At 35.8% G+C, this 24,192-nt stretch overlaps 3 protein-coding genes across 6 annotated transcripts; 1 reads left to right on the forward strand and 2 right to left on the reverse strand.

Moving 5' to 3' along the window:
- Positions 1–1,855: 1,855 nt before the first annotated feature.
- Positions 1,856–5,037, reverse strand: LOC147567389 (uncharacterized). Of its 4 annotated transcripts, none has more exons than XM_086669420.1 (6): positions 4,716–5,037; positions 4,028–4,252; positions 3,734–3,943; positions 3,578–3,667; positions 3,330–3,431; positions 1,856–2,342 (listed from the first exon to the last, which is right to left on the reverse strand). In XM_086669420.1, exons 2-6 carry the CDS (start codon positions 4,208–4,210, stop codon positions 2,010–2,012), a joined length of 918 nt encoding a protein of 305 aa, XP_086525546.1. In that variant the 5' UTR covers positions 4,211–4,252; positions 4,716–5,037; the 3' UTR covers positions 1,856–2,009. The 4 variants fall into 4 exon arrangements, with proteins under 4 accessions (XP_086525546.1, XP_086525539.1, XP_086525532.1 ...); XM_086669413.1 differs by having other exon boundaries at positions 4,028–4,257; XM_086669406.1 differs by having other exon boundaries at positions 4,028–4,268.
- Positions 5,038–6,584: 1,547 nt separating this feature from the next.
- Positions 6,585–7,346, forward strand: LOC147567390 (uncharacterized). The gene has a single exon (XM_086657413.1). The coding sequence runs from the start codon at positions 6,585–6,587 to the stop codon at positions 7,344–7,346; it is 762 nt and encodes a 253-aa protein (XP_086513539.1).
- A 6,883-nt stretch (positions 7,347–14,229) lies between these two features.
- Positions 14,230–15,227, reverse strand: LOC147567391 (uncharacterized). The gene has a single exon (XM_086654030.1). The coding sequence runs from the start codon at positions 15,129–15,131 to the stop codon at positions 14,427–14,429; it is 705 nt and encodes a 234-aa protein (XP_086510156.1). The 5' UTR covers positions 15,132–15,227; the 3' UTR covers positions 14,230–14,426.
- Between the last annotated feature and the right edge of the window lie 8,965 nt (positions 15,228–24,192).

Here is a 24,192-nt window from a genome sequence, read left to right on the forward strand (position 1 = left end):
CCAAGAACTTGTAAGTAGTTCATGATCATGAGGAGATAAAACCATTCCCTTCTTTTTAACCATCTCTGAAGTTTTTATCTTAGCAGATATATTCTCAGTATCATCAGTCAAGCCAATTTTTCCACAACCACGAATTAAAGATGCAAAAACATAGCCATCGACATTAAAAACAGATACATGTATTTTCTTTAAGAGTTCAAAAGCTATCAAAAGCTTCTCTTTGTCGATCAATGTCTCCACGAAAATCCCCAAACTCTCTTCATCATTGACAAATTCTTTCCTGAATAGAGATTCTACTTCAGAGACCATGCGTTCTTTCCTGAATAGAGAAAGCATATTTCTTCATAATGACACACTAGGTTTATACCCAACTCGCGTCATCTCTTTTATAATCGCCTAACAAAGATTTACATGCCTAGCCTCGTACAAAATACTTAATAAAACGCTGTAGAGTCCTTCGTCCGCGAGAACCCTGTTCTCTTCTATTTCTAAAAACAACTTCAGTGCTGTCTTTTAATCTCCATTCACTTTATAAACATCCATAAGAGACCCCAAACTAGGGTTTTGCTGCCCCGTTTTGGACTTCTTTGCTACCAAGTAGTTTTTTTACACATTCCATGTTTGGCTGAACCCGACATAACATGAGTGAAATAACTCTCGTAAAATACATTCTCTGCCAAAACTTCATTAATAAGAAACGTAGCAATTTCCGGAGAAATCGGCCGAGAAACACATGGAAGAAATCGAAGCGGCCAATTATAAAGGCGAAAGACTAAAACGACCAAAACCGAAGCTACGGGTGTCGGAATCGAACGAAATTTTGAGGGATGGTGCGAAATAGCGTTGCGGTCATTTTTTGTAGATTTACCTGAAAAATTACCACCTCTTAGAAACGTTCAACATCATATCGATTTCATCCTGGGAGCAAGCTTACCTAACATGCGCCATTACCGTATGAGTCCGAAGGAAGATGAGATTTTAAAAGAGAAGATTGAAGAGTTACTCAGCAAAGGGTTCATCCGTCCAAGCATGAGTCCTAGTGCTGTCCCCGCTTTGTTGATTCCAAAAAATGATGGAAGTTGGAGAATGTGTGTTGACAGTCGAGCCATCAACAATTATCAAAACCACGTATACTACAAGAAAAAACGGTTCTAGCGACAAAAAATTTTGTCGCTAAACATTAGATTTTTGTTGCAAAAAATGTTTATCGACGAAAAAAAATTTGTCGTCACTTGGTCGTAGTAGCATCGTCAGGGAATGTATTTAGTGGCGAAATAAAAGTTCGCCGCAAAAAATACTTTTCAATGACAAAAACTATTTAGTCATAGAAAATATTTTTAACGACAAAATTCAATTGTTGTTGAAAGTATTTTTCAACGACCAAAATATTTGCCACCAAAAGTATTTTTCAGTGACAAAAGTTGCAGTCCCTAAAGAATTTTTCTGTGGCAAAATATTTGGTTTCAAATTTGTTTTATTAACAAAAATTTATTGTCTCGAAAAGTATTTTTGCTGACAAAGTTAGTTTGTCGCTGTAAAAGTTTCCAGTGACTAAATAAGATCGTCGCCATAAAAGTTTTCAGTGACTAAATAAATTCGTCTCAAATTTATTCTGTGACGAAATAATTCGTCTCATAAATTTTTTACGACGTTACAGTATTGCTGTTGAAAATATTTTTATGGACGAATTATTTTATCGACAAAGTAAGTTTGTCACTACAAAATATTTTAGTGACTAAACGATATTGCTTCAAATTTAAATTAGCTATAAATAGTTCGTCGCATAATATTTTGCGACATCATAATTTCATCATAATAAATAATATTCAAAGACAAAGTTATATGAAATTGAATCAATATAACAAAACATAACCGTTAACTAATGTAGTAAAACAACTTACAACTAAGGCATCCTTAATTCTTCAAAGCAAAACACATAAAAGACTAATAAAGTATCCAAACAACTAAGTAGTCTTTTCTAAGAAAAATCTAGAAACAAAAAACTGAACTCAAATATTGCTGGTGTTTGAAGAGGTCCTGCCATCAGGAATACTTAAACCAATTTGACTAAGAATCATCCTTCTGAAGTTTTCATTGTCGTCCTCTATTTGTTTAAGTTTGTCTTTGTACACATTGATTTCTTCATTCTGAGTATGAATCTTTTCATCTTGAATCATAACCATAGTACGTAATTCTTCGATTACTCCATTTAAAGTGGTTGATGTTGTACTTTTATAAGACGGTGGTTTAGGTTTCTTTCCCATTACTTCATAAAAAATCTCATCTTCTCCACGTGGTGTAGAACTCTCTAAATTGCTCTGTTGCAGTTGAACCATCTGCTCCTGCATATAAAAAGTTTAAGATGTTATTAAAATATTAATATCACCATTGAATTTGTCTCCACAAATATAATTTGAAACACAGAAACACTCATGATATTATATACTTAATACCAGTACAAAACTACTAATAGTTTTTCTAACAAGAAACATCATCATAGACATAAAAGTTAACATAAAAAAACATACACGAGTTGAATAAGAAAAATAACAATTATTCCGATTTACATCTTACCAATGAAATATATATATATATATATATATGACAACTCAACCAAATCGAACTTCACATTTAGAAGTTAATAGTTGAACTCCCAAACATAGGAAAACACTATCATTTGATTGATCATCCAAGAATGGAATATATAAAATTTAAGTCTCTGGAATTTGTTTTATCTACAATATTGAGTAATCATATATGGAGATGGAAACTTCTAACATATAAATATCCAATTAACAACAGTATATCCATAATTCTAACATTCTTCACATTGTTATATCCTTTACAAACAAATTAAGTGTCCAAATGTAAACAATTCAATATAGTATATAGTACAAACATAAATAATAATCTAGTGAGTGGAAATGTATGTTACAGATTTATACTTCAAACGATTTAATGGAAATACAAGTGTATCAAGGTATGGACGGGTTTTAACTACGGTTCAACGATTACTATTTTTTTTCAAAGTTGATAATAGGTGATAGTTCCTTGAACCCAATAATCTATATTCTTGTATGTACACATTGAGCCTAAAACACAACAAAAACAAATGCAACCAAGAAACAGGGAAAAAAAATCATAACCTTAATCACTCAGGTTCCCATTATCTAAAAAAAATCTCCCTTATGGTTGTGTAGGATTCCATGTAAGTATCATTGTGTTAGCTATCTACTTAATTTTCATATTTATTAAATGAACAAACATGACAAATATCGAAAGGTAACAACAATGTATGAAGTAATATTAACAATTGATAATACACTTACATATTTAGAGCGAGCTTCATCATTAGTCCAACCTCCTTTTTCGCTGAAGTGTGTACTATAAAATGTTTGTATTTTTCCGATTTGCTCTCTAGCTTTTCTTTTCTAGTAAATCAAAAGTATTATATGGTAACCAAAAAGATTAGTATATAATTTATATGAACAAGCCAACAATTATATAAAAAAATATGTCATCCATAAAAAAGATAGAAAAATTTTGAGTGTACAAATTACAAAAAATGTGTACTTACTATCTCACGATGACATGCAAATGATCTTGACCCAGCACAATGATTAAATGGAAGTTTTCCTCGATTTGCAATGTTGGCCTCTGAGCGTTTCTAGAAGAAAAAAAAAACAAAATTTACTTTTGAATAAGTATGAAAATGTGAAAAGATACCGCATACCTTATAGTCCTCTGAATCAAATAAACGGCATAACCAATCCCAATTTTCCTGTGAAACACCTTCATATCTATTCTTGCTTGCTTCTCCAGATGAGCTATATTTTTTGAAGTGTTTATACAAAACAGATCTGTAGTTGCTATACTTCCTCGCCATTGAATCATATATATACTTCTTAACACATGGGACCGAAGTATCAATCTCAAATTTATCCTTACACAAGAAGAACACAGATCAAGGTGAGCAATAGTTAAATGATGAAATTTATTCAATAAATTTATATAAACTTTTACATACCTCGACGAGTTCAATTAAAGATTGAATATCATGCTCTGGAATTTTTCTCCACTTTGGCACCTGAAGTGGAGCGAAAAGTCGAACTATTGTGCCACATTCGCTAGCAAGCTTACTTGCATTTTCGCAAATTGGTCTCCCTTCGAATGTTGAAAAGTTAATGGTCAACTTTCTGCTCGACTTCATTATTTTTTCTATTCCAAAACTTCGAGTAGGTCCACATCCCCCCTGTGCTGGTGTTTAACTAAAAAATCTTATTGATTTGTTCTATTAAGACCACGAAGGAAGATTTTCAGTTTATGTATACGCATCTAGAGAAAAATCAGTCCACTTGAGCAGACACTTTATGAACCGAGACATCCACGGTGAGAAGGTACATGAAACTTATTCTGCTACTAAATCTCTTTCAGTTTCTTGATCCAGCAACATTTAAAACTGAATATTAGGGTTAAACACCCTAGAATTGGATACTTATACATTTGAATCCTAGGTTCATTAAATTTATTTCTTTATAGAATTTCATAAATGAGACAAAATATAACCAAATGAATCAAAATCATATGAGCAAATTTCTAATACTTAAGTCAATGTAAACATTAATACAATCGTCCCAAAATTTCGAAAAATTGTTGTAGTTTTAAACACTAGGTTAACCTGCAACAAATATAAAAGAAGAGGATAAGAAAAATACCTAAATATTTGCTCCTTGATGATCTTCAATTGGTTAAACTTCATAGAATAAAGATTTGAAGAAGATTTGAGTCTATTAAATGGACACCTTGTTAATGGAAGCAAGGTAAGTGGGAAGTGGGTATGCCTTGATCGTGTTTGAGAAGCTCCCTCCATTTCTCACGGTTTAGTTCAGAAAAGTGGGAAGTGGGTTTGCTTTCATTTGTGCCCTAAGTTAGAACAGGAACAACTCGTAATTGTTAATAAAAATAAAACAGGATGGAATAACATGAACGGCTTCTTAGCTCAATGGATAGATAGGTTGTTGGTGCTTCAAACATCATGGGTTCGAGCCCCGCCAGTAGTATTTTTTAATGGGGCAGGAAAAAGTAGTAATGATACGGTCAAAACACATAGACCATGGTCAAAACACTTGAATTTGATAAAAAAAAAATGTAAAACATAGTCGAATACGAATGAAAAAATATCTAGTCATCAATATATTTGTTGTTTTCGTCAAGTAAATACAAATGTGTACTTTAAGAAGTACTAACATTTTTGTCAAACTAGAGGTCCATTGGGAAATTAAATTTAATCTTTATAATTCTCGTCTATACCTTATTATCATGATACTTCTTTTAACATTATCGTATTTAATTAGTTTCCAAAACTATGTGTATGAATTCGGTATGTTGAAGTAATCTAACAAAAATGTGTATTTTAAGGTGACGAAGGGCTAATCCATTACATACATAGTTTATGGACGAAAAATTTAGTTATTTATATTCAAATGAATTTACGGTACTATGATAATTAGAGAGATGGTGAAGACAATTGTCATCTACATTTAAATCTACTTAACCGGCTTTAAATATATATTAGTAGTGGATTTCAATATTCACGATAGACAATGGATAACATAAGTGACTTCTGAAGAAAAATATTAATTGATACTTAGTTTTATAATTAAATCGAGAATGTCAAGATTGAAATTCGAAATTGAACTTAATAATTATTTTAAGTTGAAGAGAAATACTTAAGACTTAATAGAATATGTTCCAAGTAACACTTTCCATAACAATTACTACCTAATAAAATAAAAAGTGCGACTCAACTATAGTAATATGGCGATTTTGACATGTTAAATTTTAGTTATTTTAGATTAGACAATTTTATTTTGGTTTGTTGTTTAGCAAACAAAATATATCTTTTTGCGAAAATATTTTCAGAGACAAATAAAATCAGTCTTCAAAAATTATTATCGGTGACAATTATGATTTTGCTGGCATTTTTATAGTGACCAACCTTTAATTCCGACAAAAATTTAGCGACAATTATTAAACCTGTCGTGGAAAAATTTTTTATCGACCAAATATTATTGTCCGCAAAGAAAATTTTTGGTGACCGAAGTAAATTTTGTGGCAAAATGTATTATTAGCAACAATTATTTATTTCGCCATATAAAATTTTTTCTGCGAGAAATTGTTTTGTCGCAAACACATCTAATTGCAACGAACGTCAATTTTCTCTCTAAATTACGTCGTAAATTTGTTTCTATGACAAAGTGAAAATTCTAAATTTTCATCCTAAGTTTTAGTGACAACTGGGGCGACGAAATTTTGAAGTAGTCGCAAAAGAAATAATATTCGCGATAAGTTGTTACTTTGTCGCTAAAATTCACTTTTACCGACGAATTTCATATTATCACCAAACATTTGGTCGCTAAACTTCATTTTTCTTGTAGATATACCCACGTAGAGACTATGCTGAATATAAAATCACGGCAGAAATACCAATCTTTAATGGCTATTTACCGATCGAAGAGTTCCTTGATTGGTTATATGATGTTGAACGACAAGTCGATATATCTTTTACTGTTCCTAGCGAGCAGATGGTGAAGATTATTGCATGTAGACTCAAGGGTAGTGCTGCTGTTTGGTGGGATCAGTTGCAACGTCAAAGAGTGGGACAAGGAATGGCTCCCGTCCATAACTGGACGTCCATGAAAAAAATCCTGAGAGAGATATTCTTACCCCCTGATTATCAACAACACTTGTTTAGGACCTACCAGAATTTTAGACAAGGGTTGCATTCGGTGGGTGAGTACTACGAAGAGTTTTCAAGATTGGCCCAGAGAAATAGTATGGAGAACGTGACAGAAACAGATAATGTTCTAGTGGATCGTTTTCTGAACGGACTAAAATTTAGTCTGAGAAAAAAGATTGGAATAGTTACTGTTTGGACTATTCAGGATGCATACAACCTAGCAATGAAGGTTGAAGCTTGGGAGAAAGATCGTCGGAATTCTGATTTTCGTAGAGAAGAACAACCCCGACTAAATACTGAACGAGGCAAAGGAACTCTCTGGGAAAACACTGAAATCCAAAGAAGTGCACCAAAAGCCAATCCCAGTAATACTAATCAGAGACCCCCAACGAACACAGGAACCAACCCAAATCCGTATGCAAAATTCCGTGGAACTAAGTGTTACTCTTGTCAAGAAATTGGTCAGACATCCAACAATTGCCATCAAGGACGAAACAAGAGGACAGTGAATGTCATAAACGAGAACGGGGAAGAAAAGGTAGCTGAAGAAGATGGAGAGAGTGGTGAAGAATATGATGGTTATGAGTATGCCGAAGAAGAAGAGTAACGAGTAGCTTGCATGATTCATCCTATTTTACTCACGCCAATGAAGAAAGATCGTAGTCAACGAAGAAAGATCTTCCGATCTGAATGTACTATCAAAGGGAAGGTGTTCGTCAATTATTGACTCTGCAAGTTTCGAGAATTTTATTTCGAGAAAACTTATTGAGTATCTACAGTTACCCGTAGAGGGCAACCCATCACCATATAGCATTGGTTGGATAGAGCCGGGACATGTTAAGAAAATAGTCAAATCGTGTCGAGTTCCTATCTCTATCGGAAAGTACAACAAACAAGAAGTTGTATGTGATGTAACATATATGGATGCTAGTCATATCCTCCTCGGACGACCATGACAATGGGATACCGATTGTACATTCAGACGGCGAGCCAACACTTATACATTCGACTGGCAGAGACACAAAATTCTCATGGTGCCCCACGGAAGTAAGGTTAAAAGTATTTCACCTACCCCCCCACCTAAAGAAACTTTTCTTACTTTGAGCACATTAGAGGACGAAGTCTTTGCTGATGTAAAGGAGGCGCAAGGAGTCTATGCCATAGTCGTTAAAGCAGCAGTAGAAGAAGGAGCCCTAAACCGCCAATCCAAATTCCAGAACCGGCAAAGAAAATATTAGGAGAGTTTCAGGAAATCATTGTTGAAGATTTACCTGAAAAGTTACCACCTCTTAGAAACGTTCAACATCATATCTATTTCATCCCGAGAGCAAGCTTACCTAACATGCACCATTACCGTATGAGTCCGAAGGAAGATGAGATTTTAAAAGAGAAGATTGAAGAGTTACTCAGCAAAGGGTTCATCCGTCCAAGCATGAGTCCTAGTGTTGTTCCCGCTTTGTTGATTCCAAAAAAAGATGGAAGTTGGAGAATGTGTGTGGACAGTCGAGCTATCAGCAAAGGGTTCATCCATCCAAGTATTGTTTTCCAATCCCGCGACTAGATGATATGTTGGATAAATTAGAAGGATCCCAAATCTTTTCTAAAATTGATTTAAGGAGTGGATATCATCAAATCGGAATCCGACCAGGAGATGAATGGAAGACGGCATTCAAAAGTAAAGATGGGCTATATGAATGGTTGGTCATGCCCTTCGGCCTTAGCAATGCTCTCAACACCTTTATGCGTGTAATGAACCAGGTACTAGAACCTTGTATTACTGGAAAATTTGTTGTTGTTTATTTCGATGATATCCTTATTTTCAGTAAAACTGAGGCGGAACACCTAGTCCACCTCCGAAAGGTATTAATAGTTCTACAAGAGAATGAATTACACCTGAATCTGAAGAAGTGTACCTTCCTCACACCTAGTCTCATATTTCTGGGCTTTGTAATAAATTCAGAAGGAATTCATGTAGACAACGAGAAGGTACAAGCTATCCAGGAGTGACCGACTCCTAAAACAGTCACTGAAGTTCGCAGTTTTCATGGCTTAGCCACTTTTTATCGACGATTTATTCGGGACTTCAGCACTATTATGGCACCCACACTGAGTGCATGAAGAAAGGAAAGTTTCAATGGGGGATTGAAGATGACAAAGCCTTTTCCATTATTAAGCAGAAATTATGCAATTCACCGGTCTTAGCTTTACCCAACTTTGATAAACCATTCGAAAATGAGTGTGATGCTAGTGGGGTGGGAATTGTAGCAGTTTTATCACAAGAAAAGCGACCTATAGCCTTCTTTAGTGAGAAATTGAATGAAGCCCGACAAAAGTGGAGTACTTATGATCAAGAGTTTTACGCAGTAGTTCGAGCATTACAACGTTGGGAGGTATATCTGTACCAAAACGAGTTTGTCTTGTACTCAGACCATCAGGCCCTAAAGTTCATCAACAGTTAGAAGCAAGTAGACAAGATGCACATTAGGTGGGCCACTTTTATTCAAAAGTTCAATTTTGTTATTATGCACAAATCTGGAGCAACGAATAGAGTCGATGACTCCCTTAGTAGGCGTGCCCCACTGTTGGTAACGTTAACACAAGAAGTTGTGGGTTTTGAAGTACTAAAGGAATTGTATGAAGACGATGATGACTTCAAAGAAATCTGGGCAAAGTGTAAGGAGGGTCAACCAGTGTCAGATTACCTTATTTCAGAGGGTTATCTATTTAAGGGCAGCAGCTTATGTATTCCCAAAACATCCTTACGGGAAAGTTTGATCCGCGAGTTACACGCTAGTGGATTAGACGCACATCTCGGAAGAGATAAAACAGTTCTTAGTTTATCCAGTCGATATTTTTGGCCAAAGTTGAAGAGAGATGTGGGGAATTACGTTCAAAAGTGCTATGTCTGTCAAGTTTCAAAGGGACAGGTGCAAAATACGGGTCTTTACATGCCCCTCCCCATTCCAGCGACTATTTGGGAGGATTTATCCATGGACTTTGTGTTAGGACTTCCTCGAACACAAAGGGGAGTAGACTCAGTTTTTGTGGTTGTTGATAGGTTTTCGAAGATGGTTCACTTTATTCCGTGTAGGAAGACTTCGGATGCTACCTTTATAGAAAAATTATTTTTTCGTGAAGTAGTCAAGCTACATGGAGTACCTAAATCGATTACTTCTGATCGGGATCAAAGTTTCTTAGCCATTTTTGGGTCACTTTATGGAAGATGTTTGGCACTTCTTTAAATAGAAGTACTACAGCTCATCCCCAAACAGATGGACAAACGGAGGTGACAAATCGAACTTTAGGTAACATGATTCGATGTATCTGTGGAGATAAACCCAAGCAATATGATCATGCATTACCTCAAGAAGAATTTGCCTACAACAACACAGTGCATAGTGCTACTGGAAGAACTCCATTTTCTGTCGTTTACATGAAAGCTCTTAATTACGTTGTGGATCTAGCGAGGTTACCTTAAGGAATAGGAGTTAGTATAGCAGCAGAAAACAAATTCAGACAATGCACGACGAAGTGAGACTTCGTCTCGAGGAGACTAATGGCTAGAACAAAGCTGCTGTCGATAAACATCGTCAGAAGAAGGTATATGAAGAGGGTGAGGAAGTGATGATCTTCCTACGAAAAAAACGTGTTCCCGCAGACACGTATAATAAGTTGAAACCTAAGAAGTGTGGTCCATTCAAGATTCTGAAGAAAATCAATGACAATGCTTATGTGGTGGATCTTCCTGAAGACATGAGAATTTCAAATACCTTCAATGTTGCTGATATCTATACTTTCTACCCAGATGTACCACTTTATCCTAACCATAACTCGGGGTTGAGTTCTTTTCAAGTGGAGGAGACTGATGTAGAGGAAATGGCCGAGAAATACATGGAAGAAATAGAAGCGGCCAATTATAAAGGTGACAGACTAAAACGGCCAAAACCGAAGCTACGGGTGTCGGAATCGAACAAAATTGTGAGGGATGGTGCGAAATAGTGTTCCGGTCATTCGTTGTCGCTTCGCCACAACAGGCCCACTTTGAGGGGCAAATTCCGTCGTTTAGGACCTCAAAACGGATTTTTACTACTTTTTCTATTTTTTGATAATTGTTTTCAGTTTAGGATTACTACTATTCTAGTATTTTACTTTATTAGGAGTTGCTATTTGAGTTTGACTAAGATTAGGAAATCCTAGGCCTGCATAAAGAGGGCTTAGAAGTTGTTTCAAATCATTCATTCAAGTTTATCAATCAATAAAATTCAGTCTTTAGTATTACATCTTCTTAATTCGGTTCTATAGTCTTTAGACGAAGATCTAAGACTCTTTTATTAGTTTTCCGTTGCGTCATGAAAACAACTTCAGTGCTGCCTTTGAATCTCCATTCACTCTATAAACATCCATAAGAGACCCCAAACTAGGGTTTTGCTGCCCCGTTTTGGACTTCTTTGCTGCCAAAGTAGTTTTTTTTACGCATTCCATGTTTGGCTGAAACCGACATAACATGAGTGAAACAACTCTCGTAAAATACATTCTCTGCCAACACTTCATTAATAAGAAACGTAGCAATTTCTGGAGAATTCAGTACAACTAAATCAAAGAGGCTATTTATGTTATTACTATAGAGAGAAAAAATTTGTTTCTTCATCTCATTGAAGAAATACTGAATCTTAGGAAGGAGTGGATTGATAAATTGAAGCTGGGATTTTATCAAATAAAATCGAATCAGATTTGACAAATGGTCTTGACGACTTAAGAAATCCATAGAAATCAAAAGGGATAAGTGGATTTGACATCTTAATAAGTAATTCCGAAGCTTGGGAAGAAGAGGGAGATTCAGGAGACGGTAATTGCTAACTAATCGGATTTCTAGAGAGAAAAAGAGTGCTGAGATCCTTGAGTAGGTCAAATATGCACATGGAAGATATCTCGTTGGCAAGATGTTCAATTCCCTTCAAGCTTGGCACTTTATTTTGGGAAATTGATAGCCACTTTAGATAGATGCATAGGCTTAAACCCTTAAGTGAAGTATGATTATTGAAACCGAGATGATGTCCTTCCAAGATTTGGAAATCACTCAAACAAGAAACCTCAAGAGGAGATGTATCCATAGCTATATATATTATCTTCCCTGGTTCCTTTGATAATCCACGTATAGTAGTAGTAGAGTTAGCCCTCAATGGGGATAAAGATGGACTGGGAAGTATCTTATGATTTGAAACAATTAATTCTTCTTCGGGGATTATATACGGATCAAATAAGTTGACGGAGCTTGTGTTATCCAATTGGACCTCTTCTTCTTTATCTGTCTCATCAAAATTTTCTTCCTCCATTATTGAAAAACTATGAATTTTTTTTATCAAGAAGCTCTCCTTCGATAATATTGACCGTGGTATTCGGAGGAATTTCGGATAATAATTTGTTCGATTGGATTTGAGATTCCATATAAGATAAGTATTCATCTAAAGGGAGAAGAGCATATCGAAAAATACTTTTCACTTTACTCCAATCATTTATGAACGATTTTCCTTGATCAATGAGTTTCCATTGCAACTCGTTGGATTTTTCATAGACTCGTCTGGATAAGTGTTGTTCGAAGATGAAAACCTTATCTTCATCGTAAACATCTTGATTTCTAAACCAATCTTCCATGTGTTGAATCCAGAAATTTATATGAAATTGACCGTCGAATAGAGGAATTTTTGAAACGGTATTAATTTTTTCTTGATATTTTCGATCAACGTAGAATTGTTTTGAATCTCAAAAGGGATCCCAGTCTAAACGTGGAATAAATTTCCAGCATTCAAGAAGAGAAGTATCTAAAAAAAATTAATTTGTTCCCCGATTCTTGAGGCTCTGAATACCAGGTGATGTAGACTTTGGCGGAAGCGTAAAACTAATAGAATCCATAAATAAAACTAAAAAGAAACGAGAAATAATAAACAATAATAAACGGAAGATAAACTAGAATAACTGTAAACAAAGAAGATGCAATCAATGGTTTTTGTATTTGATAATTCAATTGTGTTTAACAAGACAGACTGGACTTCTCTTATATAGAGATTATACTTTTCCTAGTTAGACTCAAATAAAGAAAGAAGATAACTACTAAGGATACTTTCCTTGATTGCTAGGACTCTAAACATGGAAACCTCAAATATTAAACTGGAAACTATGCTAATATAGGATCATGGCCGTTAGGCCCACTATTAGTCTGGCCGAAAGGCCCACTAGTTGGATGGTCGTCATCATACTCCCCCGCTGAGGAAACTATGCTAATATAGGATCATGGACGTTAGGCCCACTATTAGTCTGCCCCCAAGTTGGTGTCGTCATAAAGCGGATCATCCAGGTAATACAGATATATATCAACGATGTGGGAGGTAACTTTGGCGACGATCTTAAAGGAAATCCTTAGTTCCCACTTTGCGCGTGATTTGCCAGAAATCTGAAGAAGACAAATAAGGACTATAGCACCAAATATTATTGAAATCGTTGGATGGCCGCCATCAACTTCCTAGATGTTTTGTGAGCTTTCTACTATGTCGTTCGTTGAACTCCGTTAAGTTTTACTTATTAAGGTGAAAATGAGATAAAAGTCCCTTTTTGAATTTGTGTCAATGGAATGTGTAACATTTAGTTAGCTATCCAAGTGGTACGAAACTTCTCATAAAGGATACTGGAGTGCTACATATACAAAATCCTTGGGTGGTTAACTTAACCATACCATGAGCGATTTGGTGCCGTTGTGACTTGTGAAAATCCACTATCCTATCTGTTTGGATAACGGATAGTCCTAAAACATCGGTTCTACAACCGATGAAAACCCCTAATTATATTAAATAAATAATGACAAAGTTTTCCACTTGGTTTTCCTCCATCCTTTGATGATCAAATGGTCATGGGGATAACTTGTTTGCTAAGAAAATGACATTTCAAGGCTTAATCTCTTGTTTCTTTTTTATTTTTTAAAGTTAGAACACCCAAAGTTTAGACGCATCTCCCACTAATAGAATCCTTTCTTTTCTTCTCTTTATGTTTTCTAAAGAATCCTAAGAACATCTTTCCAAAACTTCTAATTGATCTCTTTTATTTTAATTTGACGAACTTTTTTCTAAGTTTCTATACAGAGATTCAAATTAACCCCTACATGCATAAATTTTTATATTGCAGTCTTGTGGCCCTTCGGCTAGCTAGACAAAAGTTGAATCAAACTGGGCTGGCAAAGTTTCTCCAATGACGGTGCAGACTCGAAAAAGTATGTCACACAATCCATCTATTAAGAGGCCGTGGTGGGTCAAAGCGATATAAACCCAAAACTACCCGTTACCTTTTGAGAACGGGGCATAGAAGGGCCGTTAAATGCTAGTGGCAAGCGTGGTATATATGGCATGCCTACTACGCCACGACTACTTAGAGGGCTTACCAACACGCAAGCTCTCTCCATATGTGTGTGTGTGTGTATATATATATATATATGAAGATAACCATGGCACAATTTCAGTTCTTCAATTCTCCCTGTCACTCAAAGATAAAGGACAGAAAAACTAGCTTTAACTTAAATGCTTTCATACACTAGAGAGATTGTATGCATGTTTCTTTAGCTAAAGCTAGCCTAAACCCTTCATAATTATTTCACATTTTCATTTGATTCATGCATGGATTGGTATTTGGCATTACTACCCAATTAAGTACTACAAACAAGCAATCCAATTTCAAGCTCCCTTTGCCTCCTTACCCTTGCTATGAAGTTTTCGACTCTTCTGTTTAGTTCCTCATCCTCAACTGACTTAGGCAAATTATAATGATAGTGATCGCCCATTACATCACAGTACTCGTCTTCTTCTTCTTCTTCTTCTTCTTTTTCCCTTTCGTTGATTTCTTCCTCTATCCTACCATTTTGCCTCTCTTCTTCTTCTTCTTCCCCATGTTCTTCTCTTATAACTTCACTACCCTCAACACTACTCTCTTCCATGAATTGAAACCCTAATTTTAACTCTTGAATACTAACAGTTTTCTTCACCTCCAAAGTGGGTTCACTACTAAGACTACTCTTACTCCTCTTTAGACACTCATCATATACTTCGGTAGCCGGAGACGACTTGGAACCGAATATCTTTGATTCCCCAACGAGGAAGACAACAATTACATTGCACACGATGAATAAAAACTTGGGACTGAAAAAAGAAGAACATAAACTTGGGAAAGAGATGGAGAGATGGACATTCATGGATGAATATAGAGAGGGAAGCCAAAAAGAAACTACACAAAATAGAAAACAGGACATAGTTGTCAAGAAGTAGAGTATAAGGTTATTGAGGAATTGATTCTTCTTATTGAATTTCTTCTTGGCTTTCATAGCTTGAAGCTTTTCTATATAAATATGATCCATGGGTCAAGATGAGTGCTTGGAAAATCTTGATTAGGGTTTTAGTTAGAGAAGGACTAGAGAGAAGCTCAGAAAAACATCTCATCTGAGTGAAAATAGATGAATGGAATACATGATCTTAAATAGGATTTTAGAGAAGGGGTGGTCTAATACATGTTTTTCATTATCACATGCTACTTTCTTCTTTTTTTATGTAAAATATGGGAGAGTGACTTTACTAAAAGGCATGAGGGATGTGATTGATGTTTAAATTTTTGTGCTTTTTGGCTTCCATTTTTCTTTTGCTCTCCCCACTAACTGCAGTTGATGTTTTTTTTAGGGGGCCTACTTTAGGTATTGATTGGCAGATACCAATAATTTTATTTCTAGCCAATACAAAAAAAGCATGCACTAACCTAAAGAAAGAGCATTAATATTTTCCATCAATATCCAGTTTCAAATTAGTTTGGGTGTATAATGGTGAATGCAAGAAAATTAGTGTACTTATGATAGTCTTTTATTTATGCTTATATGTGTTAGTACTTATGGTTTCTCACCACTTACGGTTAAAATGTCTTTTTCTTATTCTCTGTTTAGTCTTTACGTACGCTTCTATGATTGATGTGAAGTGGAAGTTGACGAGGACACGTGAATCATTCGTACGATTAGAGCAAATGTTTGATTTCAAATTTATAAGTTGCGCATATCATTGTCAAATTAACATGTTCATTTATGCTCAAATTAACATTTTCATTTATGCTCATATGTCTGAGTAGTTACTTGTGGGTTTCTCACTGCTAACAGATAAAATGTCTCTACGCTTCTACATTGATGTGAAATGGAAGTTGACGAGGACACGTGAATCATTCCTATGATTGGAGCTAATGTTTGAATTTCAAATTTCTATTTTATATTCTTGTATATAGTTTTTCTTTGTTGGACATATTACCATACACTGTAAGAATCACAATAATTAATGATAAATGTATGTTATGTCTCTTCGCAAAGAAATCTAATGCTTATATCCTATCTTGAGCTAAGCCTAAACAACTTCTTTTTCTGTCTCAATCTCTTCTCTTTTTCCACTTTCAACCTCACATACCGTTACGACGGAGTTATTGTTAGGAAAAATAACCTAATTAACTTGTTCAGGAATATGAAGATAAACGATGCGAAAGTAAAAGTAGAGACACCAAGATTATTTAACGTGGCAAAAAACCCCTCCAAACTAGAAGGTAAAAAACCACGGGACCTAGTCCAGAAATCTTCCACTATAATTAAATAATGGGTTACACAATTCTTCAAGATGTGTAGAAACACTCTTGGACAACTCTTCACCAAAACTATGGTGGATAAACTGAACAAAGAAACAAAGAAATAAAATCTCTTACTCCTTAGGATTTGAACAAATCCTAGATTCCTAAAGGTTGAAGAAGATAACCACAAACTAAATTGCTTCACAAGATTAATAATCTTCTTTTCTTCAAACCAATATTCTGCTATTTCAATCTCTCTTGAAAGAACCACTTCAGAAATCTCTCTTTCTCTGACTTCTCTTTGTTCTGGAAGTTGTTGTGTATAATCTCTTCCCTTTCATTCCCTTTTATAATGATAAATAGGGAGGTTTACCAAAAGAAATAGGAATTCCTTTTTAGGCTTGAAAAAATAGAAACTTCTATTTTTTCCCCAAACAAGGAATAAGGGAAATCCTATTCCAACTAGGAGTCCTTTTATTATAAGGAGGGACCCCAAACTCCCCCTCCCGACTTATGAAGAGGGACCTACCATCCCCAAACCTGCAACACTGCTACATAGCTCATGTTTGCCTTTGGGTAATGGTTTTGTTATCATATCTGAACCATTGTCGTCAGTATGGATTTTCTCGATCTTCAACACCTTTTCTTCAAGAACATCTTGGATCCGCTGGTATCTCACATTTATTTGCTTGGACTTGGAATGGAAACTAGAATTCTTACTGAGGTGGATGGCACTTTGACTGTCGCAATGAATAACATAATTATCCTGTTTCATACCAAGTTCTTCTAACAACCTCTTCATCCATAACATCTCTTTGCAACATTCTGTAATGGCAATATATTCTGCCTCTGTAGTAGATAAAGCTACACACTTTTGTAATTTAGATTGCCATGACACTGCTCCCCCTGAAAATGTAAATAAGTAGCCTGATGTGGACCTTTTAGAGTCTACATCTCCTGCCATGTCTGCATCTGTGTAACCGACTAATACTGGCTTATCATTATCAAATCATATACGAGCTTTAGACGTACCTCTAAGATACTTCAGAATCCACTTCACTGCTAACCAATGCTCTTTGCCTGGATTAGCAAGAAATCTGCTTACTACTCCAACTGCAAATGCAATGTCCGGTCTTGTACACACCATTGCATACATCAAGCTTCCTACAGCTGAAGCATAAGGAATTTTCTCCATTTCTTCTTTCTCACTTCTAGTTGATGGACACTGATCACGAGTCAACTTGAAGTGACTGGCTAATGGACAACTTACTGGTTTTGTCTTGTCCATGTTGAACCTTTCTAGAACCTTTTCAATGTATCTTTCTTGTGATAGCCAAAGTTTTCCAGCTTTTCTATCACGAGAGATATGCATGCCAAGAATTTGTTTTGCTGGACCCAAGTCTTTCATATCGAAATACTTGTTTAGTTCCTTCTTTAACCTGCTAATTTTATTAGCATCCTGACCAACAATCAACATATCATCAACATAAAGTAGAAGTATAATCAAATCTCCATCAGGAAATTTATGAACGAAAACACAATGATCTGAAGCCGTCCTGTGATACCCTTGATCCTTCATGAATGATTCAAACTTTTTGTACCACTGTCTTGGTGCTTGTTTCAGCCCATATAAACTCTTCTCTAACTTACAAACCAAGTGTTCCTTACCTTTAACTTCAAACCCTGTTGGTTGTTCCATATACACATCTTCCTCCAAGTCACCATGAAGGAAAGCGGTCTTGACATCTAGTTGTTCAATTTCTAGGTTCATACTTGCAACCGATCCCAATACTAACCGTATAGAGGACATCTTCACCACCGGAGAGAAAATCTCATCAAAATCAATACCCTTCTTTTGCCCAAATCCTTTCACCACTAGGCGTGCCTTATACCGTGGTTGTGAATTTCTTTCTTCGGTCTTGATTTTGAAAACCCACTTATTTTTAAGAATTTTCTTATTCTTAGGTTTTTCAACCAACTTAAAAGTGTTGTTCTTATGCAATGATTCAATCTCATCTTGCATCGCTTTCAACCACTCCTTCTTGTGTTCATCATCTATGGCTTCTTCATAACACTGTGGTTCTCCACTATCTGTAACCATCACATACTCATGTGGAGGATACTTGGTAGATGGTGCTCTATCTCTAGTCGATCTTCTCAATTCAGCTGGTGGTTCATGTTGAACTTCCATTCCTTGCTCAACATCATCACCCATAGGAACATCTTTATGAGCTTCATCTTCATGATTTTGTTCTTCACCTGCATTATCATGCATAACCTTGGAAGAGATATGTGGGTCTAGATCAATGAGATCATTACAATGATTTTCATGCTTCTCAACTTTCCCGAAGTCCTCAATAGTTTGATTTTCAAGAAAGACCACATCTCTACTTCTAATAATCTTCTTATCGACTGGATCCCATAACCTGTATCTGAATTTCTCATCTGCATACCCTAAAAAGATGCATTGCTTGGCTTTATCATCAAGCTTTGCTCTTTGATCTTTAGGTATATGCACAAAAGTCCTGCAACCAAACACCCTTAAGTGTTCATAACTGACTTCTTTCCCAGCCCACACTCTCTCAGCTACATCTCCATCTAATGGTGCTGAAGGTGATAAATTGATCAGATAACATGCAGTACGCATTGCCCCACCCCAGAAGCTTTTAGGCAGCTTTTTCTTCTGAGAGCATACATCTGATCCTCTCCACAATAGTGCGATTCATGCGTTCTGCTACACCATTTTGTTGTGGAGTTTTGGGAATTGTCTGTTCATGTCGAATACCATGGGTTTTGCAATACTCTTCAAACGACCCGATGTATTCTCCTCCATTGTCAGTGCGGATGCACTTCAATGATTTTCCTGTCTCCAGTGTTTTGAAAACTGCAAGTACCTGATCTTTGGTCTTTATGGCATATGCCCAAACTTTCCTGGAAGCATCATCTATAAAGGTAACGAAATACAAAGCACCACCAAGTGTTTTGACCTTTAAAGGTCCACAAACGTCAGAATAAACAAGCTCCAAAACACTGGATTTTCTTTCAGATGCATTCCTTTGAAAGGAAACTCTGTGTTGCTTTCCTACTAAACAATGAGAGCAAGTGTTTAAATTTATACCTTTTTCGTTCGGTAAGTCTTGTCGTTTAGCAAGGATTTGAAGTCCTTTCTCGCTCATGTGCCCTAGTCTTCTATGCCAAAGATCAGTGGAAGAATCTTTTTCAACTGCATTCAATTCTCCTTTACACAGTTTTACTTGAGTCCTGTATAAAGTACAACACTTCTTCCCTCTTGCTATCACCATTGACCCTTTTGTGAGCTTCCACTTTCCATCACCAAAGTGACTGTGGTACCCTTCATCATCTAATACTCCGGTAGAGATTAGGTTATATCGAAGATCTGGTATATGCCTCACATTCTTAAGAATCAATGTACTTCCTGTGCTCGTCTTAATTTTCACTTCTTAAATTCCTACGATTTTTGAGAAACCTAAGTTTCCCATCCTGACTTTGCCAAGGTCACCAGTTATGTAAGAGTTAAAGAAATCCTTACATGGAATAGCATGATACGAAGCACCTGAGTCAACCAACCATGTTGTTTCTAGTTCTGACTCAGTCATACTTAAACAAGTCTCTCCACAACCTGAGAGTAAGATAATGTCATCACCTAAGGCAACTGCCGCAACATTATCTTGTTTTTCATCATCCTTTTTATTTTCCTTCTTTGGTTTCCTGCAATCACTCTTGTAATGACCCATTTTTCCACAACCAAACCATCTAACTTCTTTCTTTGGTTTTGATCTCCCCCTTGACTTATCACGGTTATGAGGTTTTCTACTTTTACCTCTCCCCCGTCTTTCTGTAACAAGTGCCTCTGAATGAGACTCGTCTGACGATGATTTCCTTCTTGTTTCTTCATTCAACAAACTACATGTTACGTGATTCATACGCATTATGCCATCAGGAGCAGAATTGCTAAGAGACACCACCAATGTCTCCCAACTATCTGGTAAAGAATTTAGAAGAAGTAAGGCCTGCAACTCATCATCCAAAACTAACTTCATTGCAGAAAGCTGATTTACTAAACTTTTCATCTCATTCAAGTGTTGAGCAATTGAGGTTCCTTCTTTATATTGTAACTTTCCTAGCTTTCTGAACAAGTAAGCCTTTTTGGCAGTTGTCTTCTGATCATACAATTCTTCTAATTTCCTCCATAGACTAAAAGCGGAAGTCTCCGTCGATACATGATGAAAAACACTGGGTTCCACCCATTGTCGAATAAATCCGACAACCTTACGATCTAATACCTTCCAATCTTCTTCATCTATCTTCATCGGTTTTATACCGTGATTTTCAATGGGTGCAGCTAGGTCTTTGCAGTATAACAAATCTTCCATTTTTGCTTTCCACATCAAGTAGTTTTCTCCATCTAAACTAATCATTCGATTAGTATTCACTTCCATATTTCTGAACAATAAATCCAACCTAAGCTCTGGTACCACGTGTTAGGAAAAATAACCTAATTAACTTGTTCAGGAATATGAAGATAAACGATGCGAAAGTAAAAGTAGAGACACCAAGATTATTTAACGTGGCAAAAAACCCCTCCAAACTAGAAGGTAAAAAACCACGGGACCTAGTCCAGAAATCTTCCACTATAATTAAATAATGGGTTACACAATTCTTCAAGATGTGTAGAAACACTCTTGGACAACTCTTCACCAAAACTATGGTGGATAAACTGAACAAAGAAACAAAGAAATAATATCTCTTACTCCTTAGGATTTGAACAAATCCTAGATTCCTTGAAGATAACCACAAACTAAATTGCTTCACAAGATTAATAATCTTCTTTTCTTCAAACCAATATTCTGCTCTTTCAATCTCTCTTGAAAGAACCACTTCAGAAATCTCTCTTTCTCTGACTTCTCTTTGTTTTGGAAGTTGTTGTGTATAATCTCTTCCCTTTCATTCCCTTTTATAATGATAAATAGGGAGGTTTACCAAAAGAAATAGGAATTCCTTTTTAGGCTTGAAAAAATAGAAACTTCTATTTTTTCCCCAAACAAGGAATAAGGGAAATCCTATTCCAACTAGGAGTCCTTTTATTATAAGGAGGGACCCTAACAGTTATAACATTATGCATGGTCGTATATATTGGCTAGACCTTTTAGATAGGTTTGGCATATTGATTGTCAAATAGAGAAGTCTTAGATAGTCTAAACTTGAACTATAACAGTATAGATGGTCTTATATATAGGCTAGACCTTTTAGATCGGTTTGGCATTTAGATTTGTCAAATAGGGAAGTCGTAGATAGTCTAGAGCACACCGATAACCCATGCCATAGAAAATCTTATATCATTTGAGACTTGTGTTGTGATGCATGTCGGCAGGGACGTAATTAGAAGTTTTGGTTGAAGGGGGCCTAAAAGATTCGAGTTATAGAAAAATACTACCCAAAATACAAAAATTACAAAAATACAAAATTCTATTGCTTCAACCAAATTTGACATTTGACATGACTCGTCGTGGTATGCTTTCTCAGAAGCTTAATTTCACAATATTCACTAAAAGTTGTGGATTCCAATTTGTGATGAGATTGCTCTGTCGCCTCTATGTCTGAACCGTCCATTAATGATCAACAATCCAAATAAGAAAAAGGAAGAGACGACATACAATTTTATCATAAGCCCAGAGGGGTGGTGGGAATATTTCAAAATAATCGGGAGGATTATGATGAAATATTAATTGTAATAGTTTTATTATGCTTCCAACAACAGACACGCCAACGATCAGCACCTGATGTGAATCATGTTAGATGTCGAGATTTATTCTGATTAGGTCAGGATTAAATAATGTTTTGGGTCAGTAAACAAGAACTAACCAAACATCAAGTAAAAGGGACAATTTAAGTTGAGACATTTTATAAGCATGAATTTGTATTTTTAGGTTACTTTAGTGTAGGTTTGTTGGGTGTGTGATGAGTATGGTGGGGCCGTGGGGGGAATAAATTTACTGCTTACAAAATTGCTTTTGAACACCGAGAAGACCCCCTTGGCCTACACATAGTTCCGTGCCTGCCAGTCGATGTCTAAATCTAGGATTATATAACTAGTATCCAGACCGATCAATATCATGTTACGTCAGTTCGCCTTGAACAATGGAGGATTTTGACATCATCACCGATTAAGAGCCTCACATAAGCCTTTAAAACCATGGTGCTTGATGGTAAAGGGGTTCGACGAAGAACCATTTTTCTTATATAATATAAATTGGTTGAGTTGATATAAGATTTAGATCAAGACCTTACCATCTTGTAAGATAAATTAATTAGCACTAGGAATTACCAATAAATTACAATATTTGAGTGTAAAGTTTATTGTTAATAGATTATTTAAATTGTTAACTTTACTAAGAACCTTCCTTTCAACTTTGGTAAATGATTTACATCTAAGATTACCTGCCTATGGGATTATAAAACAAATTTAGATTTTGCTTTAGTAAAAGAAAAAGATAAAACTCATGGGATTCCTGCTAAAAGACCTGCAACTCATGTTAAAGTACCAGAATATGGATGGGGAAACTGAGTTATTTTTCAATATGGGTATAGAAAGCTTTATAGTAAAGATAATAAAGAATGATTTTATAATTTAAAATTGCTGTTTAAGTAAAATTTATTTCGGATTTTCAGGTGCTTTTAAGTACATGAATGCTTTAATTATTATTTTTCGTATAGTGTTTTTCATTCATCCAGCTTCGAGGATTGTTCGTGTGAATCAGACAATTAAAGTACATATTGCACGACCGTACACGTTTAGATCTTGAAATTCAGCTAAGTCTTTTTATAATCTAGTTTTTGATCTGGAAAACCAAGAGATTTTGGATAAGTAGTTATGCTTGATAATCTGGTTGTTTGTTATAAAAGTATGTGGTTAGAAGTGTTAAATGCATTTATGAAAATCTAATACTACTAACTATTTTTACATTTTGGCCTATGCATGAAAAAACACCAAGAAAATCCATAAAAATGTTTGCAATGTCTCTGTGACTTTTGGGCCTATGATTCCATTATGTGTATTCAGATTGAATCATCCTTGGCGCCACCTAACCTTTGCCCACGGTTATAGGTGAAGCTTCCCCATCTATTACGAACGTATAATAAGCACTTGGGTAGGCAGATAAGAGACCAGGACTTGATGCAGATCCCTCTTGGTTTTTTCCACCAAAAAGACTTCTGAGAAGTCTTAATGCTCTTGCATATGTCTTTGAGAATGGCAAAGCATTTGCATCTGGTATCGAAGAGTGGATGCTGCTACAGCGACGATGACCACTGTCCGACGAGTTTGGGACAGAAAATTGTTCTGCCACTTAGAGAGCTTAACTTGGATTTTTTCTAAGAGAGAATGAAAACCCTCTGTTTTATGAGCCCCAATGGAAAGTTGAGCCCAAAGTATTTATCAGAAAGGGAGGCATGTTTAACTTTAAGGTTTCTGATGATCATACGCTTGAACTTAGAGTGCGAATTTTTGGAAAAGAAAATGTTGGATTTGGTGTAATTGATCATTTGTCCCGATGACGAACAAAAGATATTAAGAATATTTTTAGATTATGAATGTTCTCTGAAGAGTTCTTACCAAAAATGATGCAGTCGTCAGCAAAAAGAAGGTAATTGATCATCATATCGGAGTTGGTCGTAGGGAAACCTAGGTACTTACAGTCCGTTTGTTGAGATAACAAAAACCGACTCATACCTTCCATCGCTAGAGTGAAAAGAAAAGGGAAAAAAAGTAAGACCAGGGCGACCATCGATGAGGACCGCCATAGATGAAC

Source organism: Eschscholzia californica, unplaced genomic scaffold, assembly GCF_041429995.1.
Source record: "Eschscholzia californica isolate CP2 unplaced genomic scaffold, dmEscCali1.0.p SCAF_1, whole genome shotgun sequence".
In the NCBI taxonomy this organism is placed as follows: Eukaryota; Viridiplantae; Streptophyta; class Magnoliopsida; order Ranunculales; family Papaveraceae; genus Eschscholzia; species Eschscholzia californica.